The sequence below is a fragment of the Oratosquilla oratoria genome, chromosome 21 (genome assembly GCF_046742065.1).
Source record: "Oratosquilla oratoria isolate Oo_2021 chromosome 21, ASM4674206v1, whole genome shotgun sequence".
Classification (NCBI taxonomy): domain Eukaryota; kingdom Metazoa; phylum Arthropoda; class Malacostraca; order Stomatopoda; family Squillidae; genus Oratosquilla; species Oratosquilla oratoria.
The window spans coordinates 51902999-51929599 of NC_134797.1; the positions used below are offsets into that span (position 1 = coordinate 51902999).

Here is a 26601-nt window from a genome sequence, read left to right on the forward strand (position 1 = left end):
TCTTCTATCAATGCAACCTGGTCACATTAGTGACCTGAACGCTGTAATCATGCCACCTCTTCCTCTTCGATCTTTCAAAGTTGGTAGACCCAGTGCTTTTAGTCTTTCCTCATATGGTTTATCTGCCAAGCTGGGGACCAGTTTAGTTGCTGACCTTTGTATTCTCTCAATCTTGCTTATATCCTTCACTCTGTGTGGGGATCATTCTACTGGCGTATATTTCAGTCTTGAACGTATCAGTGTTTCGATGATTTTTTCATAATCTCTTTATCTATAAAATGGAACGCCACTTTAATCTTCTGTAGAAGTCCGTATGTCGCTCCCACAATCCTGATGATATATCTGTCAGGTGACAGGTTATCTTTTATCAAGACTCCCAAGCCTTTCTCCTATTTTGCTTTTGTAATGTGTTCACTTTCCAAAGAATATTCTAAGGATGGCCTTTTTCCACTATTGCCCATTTCCAGTAATTTGCATTTTTTGGTATTGGGCTTTATTTCCCTTTCTTGGCTCTAGATCTTTTTGCAATATTCTACCGTCCTTATTTTTCACTCATGATTTTCGCATCATCTGCAAACATGTTGGCATAGCTTCTTGTTCTTTCCATCATGTAATTAACACTGACAAGAAACATAATTGGTGCAAACACTGAATCCTGTGGTACTCCGCTCGTTCCTGCTCTCCAGCTTGATATCATGTCCTTTACTACTGTCCTCATGTATCTTTCCTTCAAAAAGTCTTTAATCCATTCAAATAATTTGCCTCTCAGTCCTCCAACATGCTCCAATTTCCTTAAAAGTCGACTGTGAAGTACTTTATCAAATACTTTTTCTAGGTCCAGGTACGAGCAGTCCACTCACCCCTTTCTCTCTTGCAGCATATCAATCACTCTCGAGTGTTTAAAAGGTTCGACACATATGACCTTCCAGATCTGAAGCCGAACTGTTTGTCAGAATGTTCATCTTTTCAAGATATTTGGTCCATCGATCTTTCACAATCCTTTCACATCATTTTTACTATTGTGCAACTTAATGATACTAACCTATAATCTAGTACTGTTTCCTTGTTTGTGTGTGAGTGTGTGTGTGAAGGCAATGCTGCAAGTCATTTTCCTCATATCTAACATCTTCCGTATCGGTTGAACACTGGTGGCATCACCGAGAGCGTGCTGGTCTCGCATTTACTTAATTGTGCGTCTGAATCCTGCACTTCTCTCCGACACTACAACCACCTGACAATTCTATTCACCTTTGTGAGATCCTTTGGGTAGGTCTGGGGATTTCACAAGTCCAAAGATGGCACCATGAATGTTAAATTCTGTTTCCTGTGAAGCAAACGCTCAGTTGAGAAACGCCCAACTCAGGTGCAAGGGTTGCTGAATGTAAATATTTTTGTTGTTGTCGAATGTGATATATTTTCCTATGAAACATTTAGCTTACAGTATGGTAATTTTCTTGAATAAATACAAAAATCCTGAAGAATTCTGAGCAGGTCAAACTTTTTGCTCATGACATTTAGCATGTTTTACGTTTTATTTTTCTTATTTCCTACTTCTAACCTCATATATTCATCTATTCATTTACTCTTTCCAGGTGAATCAGGAGACTGGAAAGTCTTGTTAACTCCAGAACAAGAGAGGAAGATCATGATGTGGATGGAGTCGGGACTGAAAGGGATGAACCTCAAGTTCAAGCATATGAGGAGAGAGTGACCTCCCCACCTTCAGTATGGAGCCATCTCTCGATTGACTAAACTCGCCGGGTTGTTATTCGTACCTGTATTAGTGTATAGTACTCCAAATTGACAACTAATTTTGAGTCTTTTTTCCGCTGTGACGGCATCCTTTTGGCTCCTTTTCCAAGTTTCTAAGTTTTCTAAGCTGCTTAATTCTAATCTTTTTCTAGAACTGTTCAATGACATTCGCGCTGTTTTACATTTATATTTTAACAAAAATATCTTTACTTTTTAATGTGAAGATCATTAAATATTTGTTTTTTATACATGAGTACTTTTTCACCTTTTCTGAATTTAAAAACTGGTAGGATACATGCTATGTTCCGAAAAGGGTAGTAGGATATAAGTTACAATCTGAATAGAATGGTAGTAACTACATTCTGAAATGGCCTGGTAAGATAGAAGCTACACTATCTCCCAAATTTTCTATGGTAATGAAAGCAGATGGCGGATATGACACAATGATGAACCTAATGAAGATGTCAATGAAACAAAGTTTAAATCGCTTGGGCACACGTCACATAAAAGACTATACAATTCCAAAACGTGATGGTGGACAGAACTCAATGAAAGTAGAGGTAGAACTGGTTTACCAACATAGCAGTTAATGAATGGAATAGGTTTAGTAACCATGTAGTGAGCAGTGAAAATATTGGTTGTTTTAAGAGAAGGTTAGATAACTTTAAAGGTCAACTGAGAAGGTTTTGGATTTCTTTATTTTTTATTTCATGTAAGAAAATATAACTCAGAAGTTAGAATTAACTCTGTGGGACGGTCACCTAGATTAACTTATACCGTCAACATTTCGCATGAAAAGGGACAGGAAATCTGTCAAAAGTCATAATATTCTCCACAGGGATTCAACTTGTTTGACTCTTAAAAAAAAAAAAAAAAAACAGACTTTAATTTGGTTGACTCCAATTGACAAGACGTGGTCATAGGCGTATTAGGCTTGATTCACACTATCGGTCCGGTCCAATATTGTCTCATTAATTTCAGTGGAAGCATTCACACTGGCGCTCTCGCTCCGGTTTCGCTCCGGTCACGGTTCCGTCAAAAGATATTTTTACTGGAGCGAGAGCGGACCGTGAGCGCCAGTGTGAACTCAGTTGCCACGGTCCTACTCCACTCCAGTCGAGATTCAGCCTTTATATAAGCAAGTAGTGTTACCTTCTGTCCTACCAAACCATGGATAATCCAAAGAAAACGCCACAATGGGATCATGAGAAAGTTAGATAAATGATAAAAATACGTTTTCTTTTTATTTATCACTGATACAATGACAATGCGTACAGCTAGGATATACATAAGCACCAACTGAATAAAATATAACCTACAAAACTTACTTTAATTTTGTGGATTCAGATGAAATGCTAATAGAATTAGTCAAAAGGTAAACCAGAGCTGTATGACCTGACTTCGCTGCACTACAGTGATAACGTGGCGAAAAGAAGAAGCTGTGTTGAAATAAGCAGGCAGCTGGGTTGTGAGGGTAAGAAATTCCATACAATAGCCTAATTTCCACTGTGGAAATGCATTTCCTATCCTCACTAAACAATTTTCCTATACAATAATGTTTGCATACTTATCATATTGCCAAGGTACTGAGAGAAAAAAATACACATTATTAACCGAAGAAATTCCATATGTATAATAACAGCCTATTATCCACTGCGAAAATGCATCTCCTTAGCTCACTCAACAAATATTCCTACACAAGTTTGTTTGTCTACTTATATTTTATCATTTTGCCAAGGCATTGAACCAGCTGGGGAGCTGAAATAATCTTTCAGTGTTTCTCTCACGCCAAAAGCCTACCTTGTAGCATTTCCCCCTCTTCCTCTCATTGGACGTACTGTGATGGAGGCATGACAACAGTATCTGGTAATGCAACAGCATTTGGGTGTATCAGATTGTGAAGTATGCATGTTGTTGTAATGATTGCATTAGCGTTAGAAGGCATAGATTTAAGTTTCCTTAAATATATTCTGAAGGTTTGCACTAGAATACCAAATGTGCACTCAACTATCCTCCTGGCTCTAGATAATCTATAATTAAAAATCCTCTTCTCTACATTATGTTCAGTCTGTGAACCTGGGTAGGGCCTCATCAAATTTCTCTTCAGCGGGAAAGCTTCATCTCCCACTATAATGTATGGTGCAAGTACATCAGTGCCAGGAAGTGCAGCATCTTCTGGTACATTTTAGGTCATCCTCAATTTTGGATAGTATTTTCTGAAATGTTCCTTTGTTCATTCTGAAATAGCTGTAGAATTTACTCTCATCATCAATAAGACGAGGATGCAGAGTATGAAATTCTCCTTCAGTCTTCCTATCTTGCAACATAGGATGAACGCACAATCTCTTTCTTTTTCTATTTTGTTTTCCTTCTTCTTCTTCATCAAGTGCAATAGCGATTATTGCCAACTCGGCGTCAGAAAAGTCACACATCCTTCGTAACTGATGGTAAGACTTCTACTGGTGTCGAGGGAGGGGCAATGACGGGAGCGAGAGCAGACCGTACGTGTGAATACCTCAGAACCGAGAGCGGAGCGCGACCGGACCGATAGTGTGAATCAACCCTTATGGAAGCCCCTGTCATCATGGTCATGCATGTCACACTAGAGAAGTGGAGTGATCATATTCATAGGCCTACAGGCCTAGCAAGCTTATGTTATGACTGCACCCCTAATCTGCTCAGGCCTAGCCCAAAAATCGTTAACCAAGTCTAACTATGCTTGTTAACGATTGTCAGTGACAGCGTAGATAACACAGGCCTACCTATACACATGATACAAACTGATACACCTACATCCAGGCATTGTCTTTTTTCAGTAGCAGTGCTCCTTCGACGGCGTTTGCCTGCCGAATCTGGGGTCTTGTCGATGACAAAAATTGTCGGTGTTGCAACTTCTTTTAGAATGGGATTCATGCTAATTCCTAGTGACTCGGCAAGACCAGGGTCCCGAGTGTATTTTTTTTTTTTTCAAAATGTTTCGAACAGAGTTTCGCGTTTAGTCCAGTCTTCCATGACTTGTGCCACCTGCACCGAATGATTCGGTCCTTTGTGCGGAGAGGATATTTCGGAAAAGAATGAAAGTGAAATCTATCTGCAACAGAATGTTTCGTCGAATCACTGTTGCAATTTGCGGCGACACAATAAACTATTTTCGAACTAAATACTTGATAAAACCTTGCTAACACACGAAATATGACAGATCACTGATCAAGTTGACAGCGCGGCACGGCATTTTATGGCACAGGCATATGGATGCACGCACCAGAATGTAAACAGCGAGGTTGACGTCACAGTCTTACGAGAACAGGGGAAGATCGGCGATGGAAAGTTCGTCTGCTACCGATATTTTGATAGGCCTCTTATCAAATTGCATAATAATTAGGATTTATTTTTGCATTATTTTATCAAAAAGTTACTAAACCATACATCTTGCAAACATTCACCACTTATTTGAAAACCTTCACAAAACTGTGCGGAGTGGCAAATGATCACTCAAACCAATTAGATATTCAAGAAGATTTAGATAAATTACAGCAATGGTCTGATAAGTGGCTAATGAAATTTAACACAAGTAAATGCAAGGTAATGCACATAGGTAAAAATAACAGTAAGTACGATTACAAGTTATTTGGAAATTCGTTAACAAAAGTGGATAGTGAAAAAGATCTCGGCGTAATTATCAGTAACGACCTCAAATCATCCAAGCAGTGTATTTCAGCCTCTGAGAAAGCAAATAAGATTCTGGGACTGATTGCGCGATCTTTTGATTTCAAAAGTCCATCACTCATTAACAAGCTATATAAATCGTTAGTTCGTCCACATTTGGAATATGCTGTTTCCGTATGGTCACCAAATCTCATTAAAGACATTGACAGACTGGAAAAAGTACAACGGCGAGCCACAAAACTGATTCCAAATATCAAAAATAAATCATACGAAAATCGACTAAAACACATGAATCTGTTTTCCCTAAAAAAGCGTAGACTCAGAGGTGACTTGATACAGGTCTTTAAGATTTTAAAGGGAATTGACAACATCAAAAGTGACCAAATTTTCACATTGAATGAGAATCAGACAAGAAACAATGGTCTCAAACTGTCCGGAAATAGATTCAATTTGGAAGTAGGTAGAAACAACTTTGCCAACCGTGTAGTGAATGAATGTAATAAACTTCCTGCACAGGTAGTGCAATGTAGTTCAGTTCGAAGCTTTAAGAATCATTTAGATAAATACCTAAGTAAGATGCTGTAATGATTATAATTTATTTTATATTATTTGTTTTTGTTTTGTTATCATTTGTCTGTCTGATTTTCATTTATTATTAGTTATATGTCAGTTTATTATTATTTACTATTTACCTGTTTATTATTTAACTATACCTATGCATTTATTTATGTATTTTATTTGTTATTTACATTATTATTATAGTTTTTATTTATTGTTTTATTACCAATATGATTTTTTTTTCGCATCCGACCTAGATATGGACCAAAAGGTCTCCTGTCGGCATGCTCCGCCTTTGTAATCCTTTGTAAAACCTTTAATCTCTTCCATACGATACACCTACACAGGCGTCTTGATTATATTTATTCTGTAGTTGTTCCTGAATGACCACCATATTTTGTGAACTGGCCTGATCATATTTTCTGTGGTTATTGATATTCAGAGCGAAAGAGAACAAATAATGCAGCTGTAACTTTATATTTTATAACGCGAGTATTGTGATGCATCATCGTGCATCAGGCAGGTGATGCTGCCCACGAGAATTTGACTCGTAAAGAGGTTAGCCCCTACAACGTCAGCGGCATACGTCGTATGCCGCAATTATTTTATGGGTTGAGCGTCAGCGACATACGTCGTATGCCGCAAATTTAAAAAAAATCGCCAAAAATAGGTATTACGTCGAGGGTCAAATCTGTGGTAATAATCAAGTAGCCCTATCCATTGGCTGTAAAAGGCACCTATTTTTTTCATGTATTAACAAAACTGGCAACCCTAGCAGCAATTTTTCGGGGTTAACTTGGGGTATAAAATCGGCCTTTAGGACGTAATTTAGGCGATTCTGGTGTGAGAAACGAAGTATGGGGAGCTGAAGTTGTACTTCGACAGTTATGCAGGTGCTACTTAGTACGTATTCAGACGTATAGAACTAGCAATTTCGCACTGCCAACTTTCGTAATAAATCCGTAATACAAAATGTGGCCAGGCAATAATGGTGTGATGGATGCTTACTAAAACATTTACCAAATTAAGAAACACCATAATCACCTATCCTTCATGAAATTATAAAAAAAACAAGTTTTCCGTAAGTGTCAGACTATTATGGGCGACTGTACATTGACTTGAAACATCATAAATGTCAAATTCCTTCACTCTTTGAAATTCTAACGAAGCTTCCCCGAAAAAATATGACGGACGTTCTCATTCAACTCGCGTGAGAAACAAGTCTACGGATTTTCTACCAAACTTTCGCACGCATACCTCGACAAAATCGACCCAATTTCTCAACTTCTAGCCTAAGTTGAATCAAAATAAACAATATTGGTTGGTTTTAGAGAATTTTGAGTTGACTTAAGCAATATATATATATATATATATATATATATATATATATATATATATATATAAATATATATATATATAATATATATATATATATATATATTGGTTCCGACGCTGGGGGAAGGGGAGTATCAAGGTCTAAGTAAAGAGGTCTAATCGCTGGAGTAGTTCTGCGCAGCTTCTGACGTCATTTAGATGCGTCCATTTTCTCTTTTGTGATACATTGAAGAAAACTGTGAAACGCCAAGGATGACAGGAACTATAATATTTTATATATTATATATATATATTATATATCATATATATTATATATTCATATATATAGACAGGAACTATAATATTTTATATATATTATATATATATTTTATATAATATTTGTCAGAATATAAATAATTGAGTGGAGCGGTGCGAGCGAAGGCGACGTCATTTTCGAACGACGGACCAACTTCAACTGACAGCTATAGGACCCGCTAACCCCACTTTGAACAGCCAAGTGACGTTCACGGGCTCGCTGCGCCAACTCCCTCGAAATTCGGTCGGAAGTGGTTAGACCTTATATTCTTAGATCTTGGGGAGTATATACAACGTTCGCCCGGCGACGTACGGGTTGAGGATGGGGATGATGGGTGGTAATGGACATGAATTGTCTAGTACTGGCCTTATGATCTGTTGCAATTTCCTTCATTCTCATGTTCTTAGAGGTTGAATTAGTGAGAGATGGATGGGCCGCGTGGAGGAGTTGGTCACAAGGGGAATAAATAAACCAGTGGCGGCTCGCGTATAGCCTATAGGCACTGTGGAACTGCAGCCCTGATTATACATATCAATAACATTCAATACAACGAGTCCTTTTTTCTTTAATTCCTTCTTTTTACTTGTACAAACACAATATGTAATCCTTAAGTTTATCAAATAATTCACTAAGACGTCATAAGGCCCAAATTTATAAAAAAAAAAATATATATATATATATATATTTGGAGCTGTGCGCTAGTTTCAGCGGCGGGGGTGTTTGGTTGTTGTACGCATGCGCACATAGGAAGCTGCACGCGAGGCAGCGGTGGAGAGAAGTTGAGAACTGTCGCTCCCGCAGTGCCGACCCTGACATGCTGGTTGATTTTTTTTTTTTTTTACTCCACGTGTTGTGCTTAAAAACAGTGTACCATAATCTATAATGTGATAAAGTGTAGAATTAGATTATTATCCTGCTTCCAGTTAGTCGCTATTTTTTTCAGTTACTTCATTTTACAAACTTAAACCATTACCTTGCGTCCCTAGGAAATAAGTTCTGTGACTGTTAATGAACTTCAAAAGCTTAATTTTTCACAGTTGTTTCTCCGTGAGAAAGTTTCAGTTAAGAAAAGAGGTCGTACAACACCTGATATTCAAATATCTCAGCCAGGCATAAGCAACAAGAAATACATTCGTAACTTTAATTCTAAATGGTACCAACAGAAAAGTTTACTTTGCGGTTGTGAAGTAAAAGATGCAATTTTGCTTCCCGTGTTTGCTGTTTGGAGGTGAGGTAACATGGACAAAAGATGGTTTTAGAAATATGTTAAAACAAAACAAAACTGAAAAGCATGATAAGCCAAAGAAGCACGTTGATAATATGTTTTCGCTGTCCCTTTTAGGAACCGTAAATATAAGGAGAAACTTAGTGAGGCATACACTTTCAGTAATGGACTGCATTTTTTGTGGAACTTTGAAACTCCCTTACGTGGAGATGATGAAAAAGGCGTTTCAGTAAATCAAGTGGGTATTTAGAGGATTAGTAAAATTTCCATCTATATTGGATCCAGATTTGAAGAATCACTTAGAAACCAGTAGTTTTCAAACGTGTTTCTAAGAAATGTAGCAAGTATTACACGAAACACAAGAATATATATATTTTTCTAAATTCTGGCTATTCCTACATTCTTTTCAAGATCACCGCAACGTTCGTCCATTCTCAAGATGCATATGGATGTCAGCATTCCACATCCATCCTCTACAAGGCTGAACTTTAATATATGGACCATAAACAGAGTTCATGAAAATTTGAAACCTTTATAAAACTGCTTTACTGAGATCCAGTCAACATCAAATGCAGATCAAACCATTGCAGAAGCAACAGGATTTTTAAAATGCCTTAATGATGATTATTGCAAGTTTTAGAGCTTTTTCATCAGATTATACCTCATTGAAATAGTTTACAACCACATGCAGTCTCGAGAAATTAGCACGTTTAAAGCTAATGAATATAACAAAATTCAAAACTGCCATTTTAGAATTAAGAAACTCAAAGTACTGTGAGAATCCTTTCAAAGACACTCATGGCAGAAGCTAAGGAAGTGTGCGACTGTATAGGTGTTGATATAATAGATATTCTTCCACTAAACACTTAGTAGCTGCTAGATTGCTCAACTAGAAATGCTTCATTGGTTTTAAGAATGTATTCCCTACTGACCAGTGAAGCATATGCCATGATTGACTGCCTTAGCCTATCAATAAGAAACAAGGGAGGTAGCCAAAGTCAAAAGGCATAATTCCACTCCCACCCATTTCATCCCCATTCACCACCCCTCCCTCCCTTCCTCTCATCTTGGCTCCTCCTGAATGATGGGTCATCTCTACATCTCATCCATTGCCTTGGGCAAGAAGCAATGCAGCAAGGCCATTTCCCTCAATCGGCAACCCCCTTCATGCAGTTACATTGAAGACAAGGAGCCCTTTGGGCTGCATCAAAATATCATTCACACAACCACTCCCTTCCATGCATCACAGTACCATCCATTTATAGCCATTTTCCACTCGACCCCATCACCTGCCCTCTCACTTCCTTCCTCTTGTTCAATGGCCCTTTTACCCCATCCATCCATCTCCTGTTCACTCCATTTCCCTCTGGCTTCCACACTTTTTACAAACATTTGTTTTCATGTACCCAAAACCATCCTGCTTCCAATACTCAATTTCCATCCCTGCTCTCCTCCAAATTTATTTAAGTTCTTCCCTCATAAGTTCCACGTCTCTGCCACAAACAAAAATAACAGTAAATCGATCATTTCTTTAACAACTCTCTCCCACCTATCCATCCAATCGCCTGTCAAACTTCACTGTTCTGCTCTAATCATATTGGACAAGTGGACAATGGCAGCACCTCACAATATCCTTTCCTCTCTGGCTCTTTCTTCAATGCTGAACCTATCCTCACCATTGTTAACATACTAACCCTCCCTCACCTGCAACTCGCGAAGTACCTTAAGCACCCTCTTCCGCTTGCCACTACCCAGAAAGTGCGAGAAGGGAGAGGCGAGAAGAGAAGCCATGATAATCATACAATTGTACAGATGTAATCCCTAATGAAGGTAATCATTTTCAGAGATCATCTACGTGAATGAAGGTGGAGGGTAAAGAATATACCCCTACCTCCTATTGATAAATGGGGTACCATACTTTTGAAATAAAGGAATACAATAAAAGTTTGTACGCACAGGAAAATATTTTATTTAATAGAACTTATCACATACAATAATAAATATATTTCAGCTTCAAATAGCAGCCAAAATATTAAGAAACAAGTACAATACCTACCATTAGCATGCTCAACTTATTTGTACAATTTAACAGAACAGATACAAACCTTCTTCTGAAACTTGCGTGCATGGTTAAAACAATGTCATGTAACTATAGCTACACTTAAATATTCACAGCCATTTCATTATAATGTATTATTGTCATTTGTAGATATAGTCTGCATTAAGCATAGCAACATACTTAAAGCAACAAAGTAAACAGATCAATACATTATAGGTTCAGTCAATGTAGCAAGTATTTCAAACATACTTCTACTAACCTGTGCATTTATCATACCGAGTTTTCATTTGCTGGAACAATCTTGTACCTAAATAATGGAACTTTCCTGTAGATGTTTCCAATACTATCTAGGTAGATGAAACTTATGAAGAATGTGATGAGGGTAAACTTATACCACATCATCTGTAAGGAAGTGTGGAGCACTAAGTTGATGCAGTTCAATGTTCTCATTAAGTTTTATTCACAGCTAGGAAATACCATGGAAGTCAGTATTGGAGTCGGTCACCATGGAAGTCGGTCTTGTTTCAGTTTAGGGTTTTCATTTAGTTTTTATTCACAACTAGGAACTATTACGGAAATCAATATTTACCAGTTTTCTGAAGTTTCTTTCCTTCTTTGCTGCCATCTGCTCTGGAGCCATTATCCTAAAGATCAAGACATTACTTAGATTATCATCAGTATCTTTGCATACCGTCAAAATATCATTTTTTTTCAGATACTTTTTCAACATACTGGGTTCATTTTGTTTTTGTTCAAGGCCATTATGCATCTCTTAATTTTTCAAACTGGACACGTCGAATTTCTCAAGTGGTCTTCCTGCATTCCTGGAGGATCAATTGCACCAGGTTTGACATGGGCCAGCAGAACAGCATTACCAATAGTATTTGTGTACAAATCAAAGAGCTTGTCCAAGTAGATAATTCACTAGTTCCTTTGCCAACACTTGTATGAAAATAGTACCGTAGTAATTCAAATAATGAGGATTTGGCAGAGCAAGTAGATTAGTTTTCCCAAGCTTGATTGGTGCACAATCCCCCCACCCCCAAATATATATTAATGAGTAATTCAGCAGTTTGCTACCCACTGAAGGATGAAGCAAGTCCAAGCAACCCCATATTGCAAGTAAGTCCAGATTGTTATATCCACATATTGCCAGTTACTACAGGTTCTTATACACTGGCTAAAATGCATTAACTAATCCATGTTCTAGCTGAACTCACAAGTTCTTTTATAATCTCCAGAGATTTCTTCCCATATATGATGCCAGATGCTCTACAAGAAAAATGCTGCAATCTCGTCCATCTTCTCTCCACTATTCTGGTCTCTTCCATGCCATGCTGACTGCTGCAATCTTGTTTCTCCAATTCCATGGTCTGGGAGCTCATCCATCTTCTCTCCACTATTCTGGTCTCTTCCATGCTGACTCTGCTGCAATCTTGTTTCTCCAATTCCATGGCTGCTCCAGATTTATTCCAGTCATGTTCTTCCCAGAAATAGCTCGCTTACTTGCAGATTCAATTAGAAATAGCCCATGGATGCTTTGAATGCTATTAACAATATTCTCAGAATAAAGAGCCCCCAGTTGATGTTTTATCAATTTCCACACTCAAATTTCCTAGGTAATGAGCCAGTCTTTTTTTTCCAATAGTTATCTGTAATCACACTTCATAAGGATCACCATGTTAATTTCTCCAGTTTACCTTTCCAACTTTGTACTGAACAATCCCTTAAAAGCATGGCATTGTGGGCTACTTTGATCATTAGTTCTATTTTCATACAAGAGTACTTGCTACTAGTTATGCAAACTGCTTTCAAGGTCTAGATAAAAGTCTTCCCACACTAACAATCTTACTATGTCCTATCCCTAGAATTTGCATCTACAAAATAATTTAGTTTGCATGGTAAAATGAACATCTAGATTAGCCAATTAATCTTCACTTCCACATTTCTTTTTTAACTTTTTTTTTAGTGGTACTACAATATTCATGGAAATAACCCCTCTGAATAATTTATGGTCTGGAAAATTAGTTTATTTTGAACTATTTTTCCCCTAGTTTGACGATTCCATTTTGTAAATACCCAAGTTGTTCAATGGTCACTAGTTGTTTTTTTCTGAACTCAATTCATATTTGCAGGTTCAAGATCAATTTGGAATGTGCCGATATTGGCAAGAGCCTACTGTCATCTGTACTGAATCTTTTCACTATTAATTCACCAGTGTCTACATCCTTGAGCACTATTAGTTTTACAGGAAGTCTTAGTATATCATGCAATTACCTATGATGTTTTCATCAGTCATGTGTGCCTGGTGTCTGTTAAGAAAGCCAGATCTTCTAGATAGAAGTAAGTAGGTAGCTGGGTGATAAGTAAATATATTCACAGATTCTTTTCAAAATGTAGTAGTAGAGAAATGAATGTTTGAGAGAGAGTTGGTGCCAGTAGCTTCTTACAGCAAACAGGTATGTATGTATTCAAAGAGATATGTGGGGGCACCACATGGGCTGGTGGGCCATCCATAGTCAGTCAAGACTTGTCTCTTTGAAGTAGTCTCAAAGCTCCAACAGCACTGATGAGCCTTAGTTATGATTTTTTCAAGCACAATAATGCACTTCCTCTGAAATAAATTCTAGCAAAGCATGCCTGCAATTTTTCCCTCAAGATTTGCAAACTTGAACCACCTTCAAGTTCATGTGTGATGTGCAAGTCTTCAAGTTCTTGAAAGGTTAATAATTTACTCCCCCAACCAATTCAGTATTACTGCATTAACCCTTTCTACCTGGACCTCCTCACACATTTTGTTCTGGCAAACACCCGGCAATTTTATCTTGGGCAAGACTCCAAGCAGAAAGGGTTAAAGGATCTTGACCTCTTGAACCCACATGCCCCAAACCAACTTTGTTCTGGCTACTGCCAGAGTACTTTATTTATCTGACAGCAGGGCCTTGGGGCCTGTGGTATATCTTTCAATACAAACTGAATCATTCACTGCATATACATCACTCAGGACCCTGGGCTGTGGTATATTTTGTTACAAACTGAATCGTTCACAGCATACACAATGCTCAGGACCCTGGGCTGTGTTATATCTTTCATTACATACCAATTCATTCATTACATACACAATACTCCATAAAGCAACAATCATAAATTTCACATAGTATCATGCACTACTCTATAATCTATTCTTCCCATTACTGATCCATGCCAGTGTAATTTTCTCTAGATAGAACTGCTTGTACTATAATATCAACTTGTACAGACAACTAGGCATACTGTTCTCTAATTAAGTGTAACAAACTATTGGCTCTGGACCCACCCCTAAAATACTGACTATATAATTTATTTCTACTCCCAGCCCTGAACAATTTAATGCTCCAAATTGTACCATGCTACTTTCAAAAATACACCCTACCCAATTATATTCAAAGGAATAAATTCATAATCAACATTTTTAGTTGAACATTATGCACTAAATATGCCATGTTCAGTTATACAATGTCCATGGCAATATACAATGCCTGTAATACCTCACTGGGGGCTCCTTTCTTTACATCTTTCCATGCTATGGTGTACAAATTTAAAGCTGTACTTGTCCAGCAAATTGGAGATTTCAAATGCTTCACTGAATTTCTTGTCCTGGGCAATTTTCACTTCAAAATGGGGGCTGTCATTTTCACCTCTTCATTGAACTGGCATGCAGTACCTGGGCTCTGGAGATGAATTATTTCTTGCTGTTCCATTCATTAGCTTGTTTTCATTATTGTGTATTATGCTGTAATACAAATTTCTACAACTGGCAAATTTCACTTTCTTAGTGCAGACTGGAATGCAAACTTCAATTTCATATATTGCTGCAGCAGTGCATTCCTTTGCACCAAACTTTCCCATATATAAAAATATATACCTGTAGTAGTCTTTACTTAATTTCAAATTTTCTTGAATAGACTCACTTTTTGGAGATTTTCCTTTATGTAGACTGCATCCACACCAATTGTATTCCTGGAAAAACCCTCAGTAACTCCACTCCAACTAATGCCACAAATATTCGCCAGCAGCATCCCTGTGAAATGCAAGTACAAAATTCCTAAAATACTGGTATACTTGGAGTACGTCATTACAAGATAACTTGAACAACTCAAAAATATATAACTAATTTAGAACTCAAAAATAACTTACGGTGCCTCGAATTGCATTACAAATTTCAAATTCTTGTTATACAATCCTTTCCATCTAGGCTGTTACTGGTAAAGTGAATTAGCTAGGCAAGGACAGGAACATCCTTATGCCTTTCACTCTTGTCTCAAGCACCTCTCACTTTCCAGTTTGCACCAGGATTGTCTCGATGATAAAATAATGAAGTGAATGTCAAAACCAACACCTGAAATCAACCGATACAATAAAATAATTTAACATTCATTACTCATCTACACATACAAGGCCTCAACTCCTCTCATGAAATTTGTGGCAGATATGAAGCATACTATATGCCTGGATTGTGTGAAACATATTTACAGTATCCACAATATTCAACTCAACAACTTACCATAAACAAAAGAGATGGTCTGCCATATGTATCTTCGATTCCAAGAATTTTGTCGTTCAAACAAATTTCACATGTTTGGGAAAACATATCCTTAAATTTAAATTCTTGGAGGAAGGCCCCACCCGCTTTCCCACTCTTTTGAAGAGTGTCCAACAGGGCAGGATTTATTTTAATGTTATCTATTTTCTATTTTATTCATTATATTTTTTTTTTTCTGATTTGTGATTGCACTACTATAAAACAAAAACATCCTGCCATGTTCACTTCCTCCAAGTTACAGAAATAAAATTTAATTGATTTGATACATGTTAAAATGATACAGAGACAGTGACTTGCCAGTAAACATGATTAAACTATCAACTACTACAACATTACAAACAAAAATTCAGTGTACATTAGGAGTTATAAATTCACTTAAAAATGAACTGAATCACTGGCTTATGAAAACAAGTTAAAGTATCTAAAACAAAATGAATATTGATGATGATCTGGTTTAACGTCACAAACTCCCCCCCTATCAGAAGGCTAGGACGGTTCCCATCACAGAGGACTTTGTAGCGTAGAATTTAATGAACCATGTCCTTGGTTCAACTTCGCCGGTAACTGGATTCAAACTGCCATCCCCTCAATCTTCACTGCAAGTAACGATGCCCTAACCTGCTCAGCTAGTGAGCTTCCATGAATAGTAACACGATGAAATATGTAAACATTTCCTCAGAATATTCTTCCACTTTTGCGTGCATCCTATTTATGAACCTGTAAAAGAAAAAATTAGTTAACGTAAAGTATACCAATTGGTTCAAAACTTTCATAAGCAATTTTAGTCATTCCAGATATACGCAATATATAATAACAATATTAGTGAACTTACCTCATCTAAATACAGTACACTATAGCTCCTGCTATTTGAAGATGGGTAACTGACAAAATGGCTTGGCAGTGGCCAAAACATACACAATCACACTTCAAGGAAGTTGCATGGCAGCACACAAGTATCCATAAAAAGCTCCCCCCAAGCTCCTGAAAGAGTATAAATTCCAGTTAAAATGTGTATGGCAGCAATTTGTCAAACCATCCACACTGCTAATTTTAGACATTTTTTTTTATAAATGACAACACTAAAATGGACTACCTACCTAACAATTTTGCAGTTAGTTGGAATCCATCCAATTTTTTAGGTTGTAGAATCTGCACCTGAAACTAGATACACAACACCCCAAATACTTGCAGAATATATTTGTACATTTCATATACATTCGACAAACTTTACAAAAACATAGTACCTCCAAGAGGTTGTCAGCAGATTGCACTTCATAAATCTTACATGACTCACATGAAACCCATTCAGTACAGAAGAATACAACTCTGGGTTTCCAGACCATATCTACAAAGAAAATTATTTGGTTTCCTACCCTAATACATGTTTGGGGGAATTCTAGCAACTGCATCTAATACTTCAATCTCAAGAACATCTGTATATAAATATACAATATCCACATACACTTTCAACAAAAATTACTCATGAACTGTGAACATCTTGAAATATACATACCCTGCTTTAAGAATATTCGTCTCAAGACATAATTTAATTATCCTCATCCCATCCCAACTTTAAAATCATTGCACCAATATTTGACTCAGCAAAACGTTTCATACATACATAAGAAACTTTACACAAACTTTGAACAATATACTTATCCTGCTCCTCACAGTAGTGCTTTCCAATAAACTATATTGAAATAAACTTTCCAATAAACTATATTGAAATAAACTTTCCAATAAACTATATTGAGATGAACATTCTTCCACCTAAAAAGCTACATTATTTAAATCAAAATTGTTCTTGAGGTTCCTATGACCTTCAAAATTTTTACTCAAACATCTCATCTTTCCAAACAAATAACTACATATTACTGCAGAGATCCCACTCAGGTCTTAATGAAATCATCCTATGCTTCTCACTTGAGTACACCAGGCATCAACATTGGCACCTTACTCTAAACTCCAAGGTACAATCAATGGAATCCTGTTGTCATCGTCTCCAGTATCTTGCTTTTGGCAACACACACTGGTCTCCAATTGCATCTTCATCTTATCACAAAGCACCAAAATTGGCATTTCACTAAGTCTCCAAGGCATTACCACCATTAGGATCCTGCTGAAATTATCTCCGACATCCTCCTCTGGTCTTCCAGGCATAACTGCAGGTAACCCAGTCTGATATTCCAAGGCTCTGGTTGATGTCCTACTTCTGGTATCCTATTCTGGACTCCATGGCATCACTGCTGGTGTCCCAAGGCACCGATGGAATCCAGCTGAGAGTTCCCACATTTTGCTCTGTCCAAGGCATCACCAATAATATTCTGGTCAATCTCTACCTCTCACTCTGGTCTCCAAGGCATCACCACTTGCATGCTGTAGAAAAAAAAAAAAAAGTTCTATTAAACCCCTTCCATCCATTTTGCTCTGGCCTTCAAATCACAATCATTCCACTAAAATGAATCATCCAATACAATTGTGAAATAATTACTAACATCTTACTCTATTCTTCTATGCACACCACTTGTCTCAAAAGGCTTCATTTGCAGAAATAACGGACTTCCTGCTCTAGTCCTCGAGACATCACTGCTGGTATCCCAGTAAAAAAAACTCCTAGGCTTGGCAACTCCTCTCCATCTGATCCTGCTCCATCTTCAGGGCATCAATGCTGGCATCCCCATTATCAAAACTGTGCCACAATCAAAGGAATCCATTTTGGTCTTGTAGTTGGGATACCACTCTGGTCGCCACAGCATTAATACTGGTATACTGCTCAGGGCTGAAGAGAAGAATCCAAATCCAGTCTCCAAGGCACCAACAATGGCACCATGATGAAATTGCGTACATCCTTCTCTGGCCATCAAGGTATAGCTGCTGGCATCCTAGTCCAACTCCAAGGCACCACCAATGAAATTGTCCAACATTCCTTTCCTGCATCTTGCTCGGTCTTCAAAGTACTGCTGCTAGCATCCCAGTCAAACTCCAAGGCACCACACCAATGAAATTGTCCGACATTCCTTTCCTGCATCTTGCTCGGTCTTCAAAGTACTGCTGCTAGCAGCCCAGTCAAACTCCAAGGCACCACCAACATCTTGCTCTGGTCTCCAAGACATCAGCACCACCTGCTGAAAAAGGTTCAGGCAACCCCACCCACTACTGCTGGTATCCCACTTGTTCTTTTAAGCATTATCACAATTCATATCCTCCAATCCCCTAGTAACTACCCAAAACCCTCCTCTGGTTTGCAAAATCACCTCTGGAACTGACAAAATATCCCAAACCTCCTCTGGGCTTCCTGTCATCTGCTGAAGTCTGACATCAAGCTTAATCTTCCAAGGCATCCCAGCAAAATCCAAACCACCATCAATGAAATCCATTCTGGTCTTTACAGCATTGCAGCTGTCATCCTAGGCTAACTTGAAGGCACCAATGGAATCTACTTGAAACTCCCTCATCTTACTCTGGCCGAAGCACCATAGATGGTATCCCATTTTAATCTCCATGGCACCACCATTGGAATCTTGCTTGCAAGCCATTCTTGATCTGGCTGAAGTACTGCAGCTGGCATTCCACTCCGGTCTCCATGGCATCGAAACATCTTGCTCGGTGTTGAAGGAGAGAAATCCCAATCCAGTATTCCAGAAACCATCATCAGCATTACACCAGTCTCCAACAATGGCATCATGATGAAGACACCTGCATCCTTCTCCAACCTTCAAGATACTGCTACCGGCATCCCAGTCCAACTCCAAGGCACCACCGATGAAATCTTACTGCAAACCCTTCCTTGATCTTACTCTGGTCTCCAAGGCATCACCACCAATAACCTGCTGAAAAAGGTTCAGGCAATCCCACCCCCTATACTGGTATCCCCACTTGTTGTTTAAAGCATATCACAGTTCATATCCTTCATTCTCCCAGAACTATCCAAAACCCTTCTCTGGTTTGCAAAATCACCCCTGGAACTGACAAAATGTCCCCGACCTCTTCGTAAGGTATTCCTGTCATAACTGCTAGTGTCCAACGTTGCTCTACTTGAAGGCACCAACGATGGAATTCTCTTTCAAAATTATCCAACTTTGCTCTGCTCAAGGTACTGCAACTGGCATCCTGTCTTCATGGCATCAATACTGGTATCCTGCTCCATCTTCAAGGCAGTACTTCTGGGATCCCCGTCAAAACTCCAAGCCACCATCCTTGGAATCCACTCTGGTCTCCAAGGTATTGCAGCTGGCATCCTAGGACTTGGGCTTCAACACTGGAATCCTCCTACTCTTGATCCAATCGAGGTGTTGTAGCAAACATCACAGTCCAACTCCAAGGCACCACCAATCGAACCATGCTGCAACTTCTCTGATCAAAATACTGCGGCTGGCATCCCACACTAGGTCTCCATGGCGTCAATACTGATATCCTGCTCAGTCGAAGTGGAGACTCCAAATCCTAGCTTCAAGAATCCATCAGCATCACACCAGTCTCCAAGGCACCAACAATGGTATGACGTTGTAGCCCACATCATCCTGCTCTTCAAGGTATTGCTGCTGGCATCAGAATCCAACTCTGAAGGTGCATTGATGGCATCTTGCTACATTCCCTTCCTGCCTCTTGCTCTGGTCTCCCAAGGCATCATATAACCTGCTAAATAAAAAATTCAGGGAATCCCACCCCCCTGAAATTCCAACACAACCCCTCAACTTGCAATAAATCAGCATTAGAACTCAAAATTACCCTAACCTCTTCTTCAGGCCTTCCTGCCACAACTGCTGGTATCCCATGTCGGTCACACCATTGGCATCTCATTTCCAGGGGACCACCTGCTGAAATCGGACATCACGCTCCATCTTCAAGGCACCAATGCTGGCATCCCAATGAAAAATCCATGCCCCACTCCAATGGAATCCACTTGGGTCTCAAAGGCATCTGCAATGGAATCCTCCCAAAATGGCCTGATCTTCCTCTGATCAATGTACTGCAGCTGGCATCCCATGCTGGTCTCCATGGCATCAATACTGGTATCCTGCTCCATCTTCAAGGCACACTTCTGGGATCCCCGTCAAAACTCCAAGTCAACATCACTGGAATCCACTCTGGTCTCCGAGGCAGCTGGCACCCTAAGACTTGGGCATCGACACTGGAATCCTCCAACTCTTGATTCGGTTGAGGTACTGTAGCAATCACCCGAGTCCAACATCAAGGCACCACCAATCGAACCATTCAGCAAGCCCTTCCTACAACTTCCTCTGGTCAAAATACTGCGGCTGGCATCCCACTCTGGTCTCCATGGCATCAATACTGGTATCCTGCTCAGAGTCCAAGACGAGAATCCAAATCCAATCTTCAAGAAACCATCAGCATCACACGTCTCCAAGGCACCAACAGTATGATGAAATAGCCACTCTTCGAGGTTCTGCTGTTGGCAATCCAACTCCACAGAACATTGATGGTATCTTGCTGCATTCCCTCTGGTCTCCAAGGCATCAGATAACCTGCTAAATAAAAAATTCAGGGAACCCCACCCCCCTAATATTGGCATCCCACTTTATACCATTTATACCATGTCACAATTGGCATTCCCCTAATAACTACTCAACACAACCCCTTGATTTGCGATAAATCAGCATTAGAACTGTCAAAATACCCCTAACCTCTTCTTCAGGCCTTCCTGCCACAACTGCTGGTATCTCATGTAGGTCTCCAAGGCACATCATTGGCATCGCAGTCCAGGGGACCATCTTCAAGGCACCACTACTGGCATCCCAATGAAAAATCCATGCCCCACTCCAATGGAATCCACTTGGGTCTCAAAGGCATCTGCAATGGAATCCTCCCAAAATGGCCTGATCTTCCTCTGATCAATGTACTGCAGCTGGCATCCCATGCTGGTCTCCATGGCATCAATACTGGTATCCTGCTCCATCTTCAAGGCACACTTCTGGGATCCCCGTCAAAACTCCAAGTCAACATCACTGGAATCCACTCTGGTCTCCGAGGCAGCTGGCACCCTAGGACTTGGGCATCGACACTGGAATCCTCCAACTCTTGATTCGGTTGAGATACTGTAGCAAACACCCGAGTCCAACATCAAGGCACCACCAATCGAACCATTCAGCAAGCCCTTCCTACAACTTCCTCTGGTCAAAATACTGCGGCTGGCATCCCACTCTGGTCTCCATGGCACCAATACTGGTATCCTGCTCAGAGTCCAAGACGAGAATCCAAATCCAATCTTCAAGAAACCATCAGCATCACACGTCTCCAAGGCACCAACAGTATGATGAAATAGCCACTCTTCGAGGTTCTGCTGTTGGCAATCCAACTCCACAGAACATTGATGGTATCTTGCTGCATTCCCTCTGGTCTCCAAGGCATCAGTTAACCTGCTAAATAAAAAATTCAGGGAACCCCACCCCCCTAATATTGGCATCCCACTTTATACCATTTATACCATGTCACAATTGGCATTCCCCTAATAACTACCCAACACAACCCCTTGATTTGCGATAAATCAGCATTAGAACTGTCAAAATACCCCTAACCTCTTCTTCAGGCCTTCCTGCCACAACTGCTGGTATCTCATGTAGGTCTCCAAGGCACATCATTGGCATCTCATTTCCAGGGGACCATCTTCAAGGCACCACTACTGGCATCCCAATGAAAAATCCATGCCCCACTCCAATGGAATCCACTCGGGTCTCAAAGGCATCAGCAATGGAATCCTCCCAAAATGGCCTGATCTTCTGATCATGGTACTGTAGTTGGCATCCCACGCTGGTCTCCATGGCATCAATACTGGTATCATGCTTCATCTTCTATGATCCCCATCAAAACAAAGACAACATCACTGGAATCCACTCTGGTCTCCAAGGCATTGCGGCTGGTACCCTAGGACTTGGGCATTGACACTGGAATCCTCCTACTCTTGATCCGGTCGAGGTACTGGGGCAACCATCCCAGTCCAACTCCAAGGCACCATCAATTGAACCATGCTGAAAGCCCTTCCTGCAACTTCCTCTGGTCAAAATACTGTGGCTGGCATCCCACTCTGGTCTCCATGGCACCAATACTGGTATCCTGCTCAGAGTCAAAGACGAGAATCCAAATCCAATCTCCAAGAAACCATCAGCATCACACGTCTCCAAGGCACCAACAGTATGATGAAATAGCCACTCTTCGAGGTTCTGCTGTTGGCAATCCAACTCCACAGAACATTGATGGTATCTTGCTGCATTCCCTCTGGTCTCCAAGGCATCAGATAACCTGCTAAATAAAAAATTCAGGGAACCCCACCCCCCTAATATTGGCATCCCACTTTATACCATTTATACCATGCATCCCACTTTATACCATTTATACCATGTCACAATTGGCATTCCCCTAATAACTACCCAACACAACCCCTTGATTTGCGATAAATCAGCATTAGAACTGTCAAAATACCCCTAACCTCTTCTTCAGGCCTTCCTGCCACAACTGCTGGTATCTCATGTAGGTCTCCAAGGCACATCATTGGCATCTCATTTCCAGGGGACCATCTTCAAGGCACCACTACTGGCATCCCAATGAAAAATCCATGCCCCACTCCAATGGAATCCACTCGGGTCTCAAAGGCATCGGCAATGGAATCCTCCCAAAACGGCCTGATCTTCTGATCATGGTACTGTAGTTGGCATCCCACGCTGGTCTCCATGGCATCAATACTGGTATCATGCTTCATCTTCTATGATCCCCATCAAAACAAAGACAACATCACTGGAGTGCACTCTGGTCTCCAAGGCATTGCGGCTGGCACCCTAGAACTTGGGCATTGACACTGGAATCCTCCTATTCTTGATCCGGTTGAGGTACTGGGGCAACCATCCCAGTCCAACTCCAAGGCACCATCAATTGAACCATGCTGAAAGCCCTTCCTGCAACTTCCTCTGGTCAAAATACTGCAGCTGGCATCCCACTCTGGTCTCCATGGCACCAATACTGGTATCCTGCTCAGAGTCAAAGACGAGAATCCAAATCCAATCTCCAAGAAACCATCAGCATCACACGTCTCCAAGGCACCAACAGTATGATGAAATAGCCACTCTTCGAGGTTCTGCTGTTGGCAATCCAACTCCACAGAACATTGATGGTATCTTGCTGCATTCCCTCTGGTCTCCAAGGCATCAGATAACCTGCTAAATAAAAAATTCAGGGAACCCCACCCCCCTAATATTGGCATCCCACTTTATACCATTTATACCATGTCACAATTGGCATTCCCCTAATAACTACTCAACACAACCCCTTGATTTGCGATAAATCAGCATTAGAACTGTCAAAATACTCCTAACCTCTTCTTCAGGCCTTCCTGCCACAAGTGCTGGTATCTCATGTAGGTCTCCAAGGCACATCATTGGCATCTCATTTCCAGGGGACCATCTTCTAGGCACCACTACTGGCATCCCAATGAAAAATCCATGCCCCACACCAATGGAATCCACTCGGGTCTCAAAGGCATCGGCAATGGAATCCTCCCAAAACGGCCTGATCTTCTGATCATGGTACTGTAGTTGGCATCCCACGCTGGTCTCCATGGCATCAATACTGGTATCATGCTTCATCTTCTATGATCCCCATCAAAACAAAGACAACATCACTGGAATCCACTCTGGTCTCCAACGCATTGCGGCTGGCACCCTAGAACTTGGGCATTGACACTGGAATCCTCCTATTCTTGATCCGGTTGAGGTACTGGGGCAACCATCCCAGTCCATTTCCAATCAAACCATGCTGAAAACCCTTCATGCAACTTCCTCTGGTCAAAATACTGCAGCTGGTATCCCACTCTGGTCTCCATGTCTCCATGGCATCAACACATCCTGCTCAGAGTCCAAGAGGAGAATCCAAATCCTATCTTCGAGAAACTATCAGCATCACACCAATCTCCAAGGCACCAACAGTGGTATGTGAAAGTAGCCCCAACATCCTGCTCTTCGAGGTACTGCTACTGGCATCAAAACCCAACTCCACAGAACTTCAATGGTATCTTGCAGCATTCCCTTCCTGCCTCTTGCTCTGGTCTCCAAGGCATCAGATAACCTGATAAATAAAAAATTCAGGGAACCCCACCCCTAATATTGGCATCCCACTTTATAGCATATCACAATTGGTACTCCCCTAACAAAAATCCAAACCCCCTCAATTTGCAATAAATCAGCATTAAACCTCAAAATACCCCTAACCTTCCTGCCACAACTGCTGGTATACCATGTAGGTCACACCACTGGCATCTCATTTCCAAGGGACCACCTGCTGAAATCAGACATCATGGTCCATCTTCAAGGCACCAATGCTGGCATCCCAATAAAAAATCCATGCCCTGCTCCAATGGAATCCACTCAGGTCTTGAAGGCATTGGCAATGGAATCCTCCCAAAATGGCCTGATCTTCCTCTGATCAAGGTACTGCAGCTGGTATCCCATGCTGGTCTCCATGGCATCAATACTGGTATCCTGCTCAATCTTCAAGGCAGCACTTCTGGGATCCCCTTCAAAACTCCAAGCCAACATCACTGGACTCCACTCTGGTCTCCAAAGCACGGCTGCCACCCTAGGACTTGGGCATTGACGATAGAATCCTCCTACTCTTGATCCGGTTGAGGTACTGTGGTAACCATCCTAGTCCATCTCCAAGGCACCACCAATTGAACCATGCTGAAAGCCCTTCCTGCAACTTCCTCTGGTCAAAATACTGCGGCTGGCATCCCACTCTGGTCTCCAGCTCAGATTCCAAGAGGCAAATCCAAATCCAATCTTCAAGAAACCATCACACCAGTCTCCAAGGCACCAACAATGGTATGACGAAGTAGCCCACAACATCCTGCTGGCATCAGAATCCAACTCCAAGGAACATCGATGGTATCTTGCTGCATTCCCTCTGGTCTCCAAGGCATCAGATAACCTGCTAAATACAAAACTCAGGGAACCCCACCCCCTAATATTGGCAACCCACTTTACAGCATGTCATGATTGGTATTCCCCCAATAACTATTCAACAGAACCCCTTAATTTGTGATAAATCAGCAGTAGAACGGTCAGAATACCCTTCAGGCCTTCCTACCACAACTGCTGGTGTCCCATGTAGGTCCAAGGCACATCAATGGCATCTCATTTCCAAGGGATCATCTTCAAGGCACCACTGCTGGCATCCCAATGAAAAATCCATGCCCCACTCCAATGGAATCCACTCTGGTCTTGAAGGCATCGCAATGGAATCCTCCCGAAATGGCCCAATCTTCCTCTGATCAAGGTACTGTGGCTGGCATCCCTCGCTGGTCTCCATGGCATCAATACTGGTATGCTCCATCTTCACGGCAGCTTCTGGGATCTCCATCAAAACTCCAAGCCAAAATCATTGGAATCCACTCTGGTCTCCAAGGCATTGTGGCTGGCACCCTAGGACTTGGGCATTGACAATAGAATCCTCCTACTCTTGATCTGGTTGAGGTATTGTAGTGAACATCCCAGTCCAATTCCAAGGCATCATCAATCAAACCATGCTGCAAGCTCTTCCTGCAACTTCCACTGGTCAAAATACTGCAGCTGGCATCCCACTCTGGTCTCCTGCTCAGTCCAAGAGGAGAATCCAAATCCAATCTTCAAGAAACCATCAGCATCACACCAGTCTCCAAGGCACCAACAGTATGACAAAATAGCCCACAACATCCTGCTCTTCGAGGTACTGCTGTTGGCAATCCAACTCCACAGAACATTGATGGTATCTTGCTGCATTCCCTCTGGTCTCCAAGGCATCAGATAACCTGCTAAATAAAAAATTCAGGGAACCCCACCCCCCTAATATTGGCATCCCACTTTATACCATGTCATGATTGGTATTCCCCAATAACTACCCAACACAACTCTTTGATTTGCGATAAATCAGCATTAGAACTGTCAAAATACCCCTAACCTCTTCTTCAGGCCTTCCTGTTACAACTGCTGGTGTCTCATGTAGGTCTCCAAGGCACATCACTGGTGTCTCGTTTCCAAGGGATCATCTTCAAGGCACCACTGCTGGCATCCCCATGAAAAATCCATGCCCCACTCCAATGGAATCCACTCAGGTCTCAACGGCATCGGCAATGGAATCCTCCCAAA

The 26601-nt window shown here is 40.7% G+C and overlaps 2 protein-coding genes across 19 annotated transcripts in view; one reads left to right on the forward strand and one right to left on the reverse strand.

Annotated features, from left to right (window-relative positions):
* Positions 1-1792, forward strand: part of LOC143036936 (sulfotransferase 1B1-like) — a 40465-nt gene extending 38673 nt beyond the window's left edge. Inside the window, exon 8 of the mRNA XM_076204947.1 lies at positions 1593-1792. Coding sequence (XP_076061062.1) covers positions 1593-1711 — 119 coding nt within the window. The 3' untranslated portion in view covers positions 1712-1792. The remainder of the gene's footprint in view (positions 1-1592) is intronic.
* Positions 1-26601, reverse strand: part of LOC143036937 (uncharacterized) — a 119777-nt gene that overhangs the window by 72745 nt on the left and 20431 nt on the right. For 12 of the 18 annotated variants that reach the window (XR_012967426.1, XR_012967433.1, XR_012967432.1 and 9 more), the window contains 6 exons: positions 16570-17848; positions 16305-16453; positions 15434-16189; positions 15067-15268; positions 14841-14950; positions 10785-11534 (listed from right to left, as the gene is read on the reverse strand). Coding sequence is in view for 4 of the 18 variants with exons in the window: in XM_076204958.1 (XP_076061073.1) it covers positions 11150-11177 (28 nt within the window). In the remaining 14 variants the exon portion in view is untranslated. Of the gene's footprint in view, positions 1-10784; positions 12115-14840; positions 14951-15066; positions 15269-15433; positions 16190-16304; positions 16454-16569; positions 17849-17967; positions 22733-22916; positions 23058-26601 lie in introns of those variants that run through there. The other 6 variants (XM_076204954.1, XM_076204952.1, XM_076204958.1 and 3 more) reach the window with 4 other exon arrangements.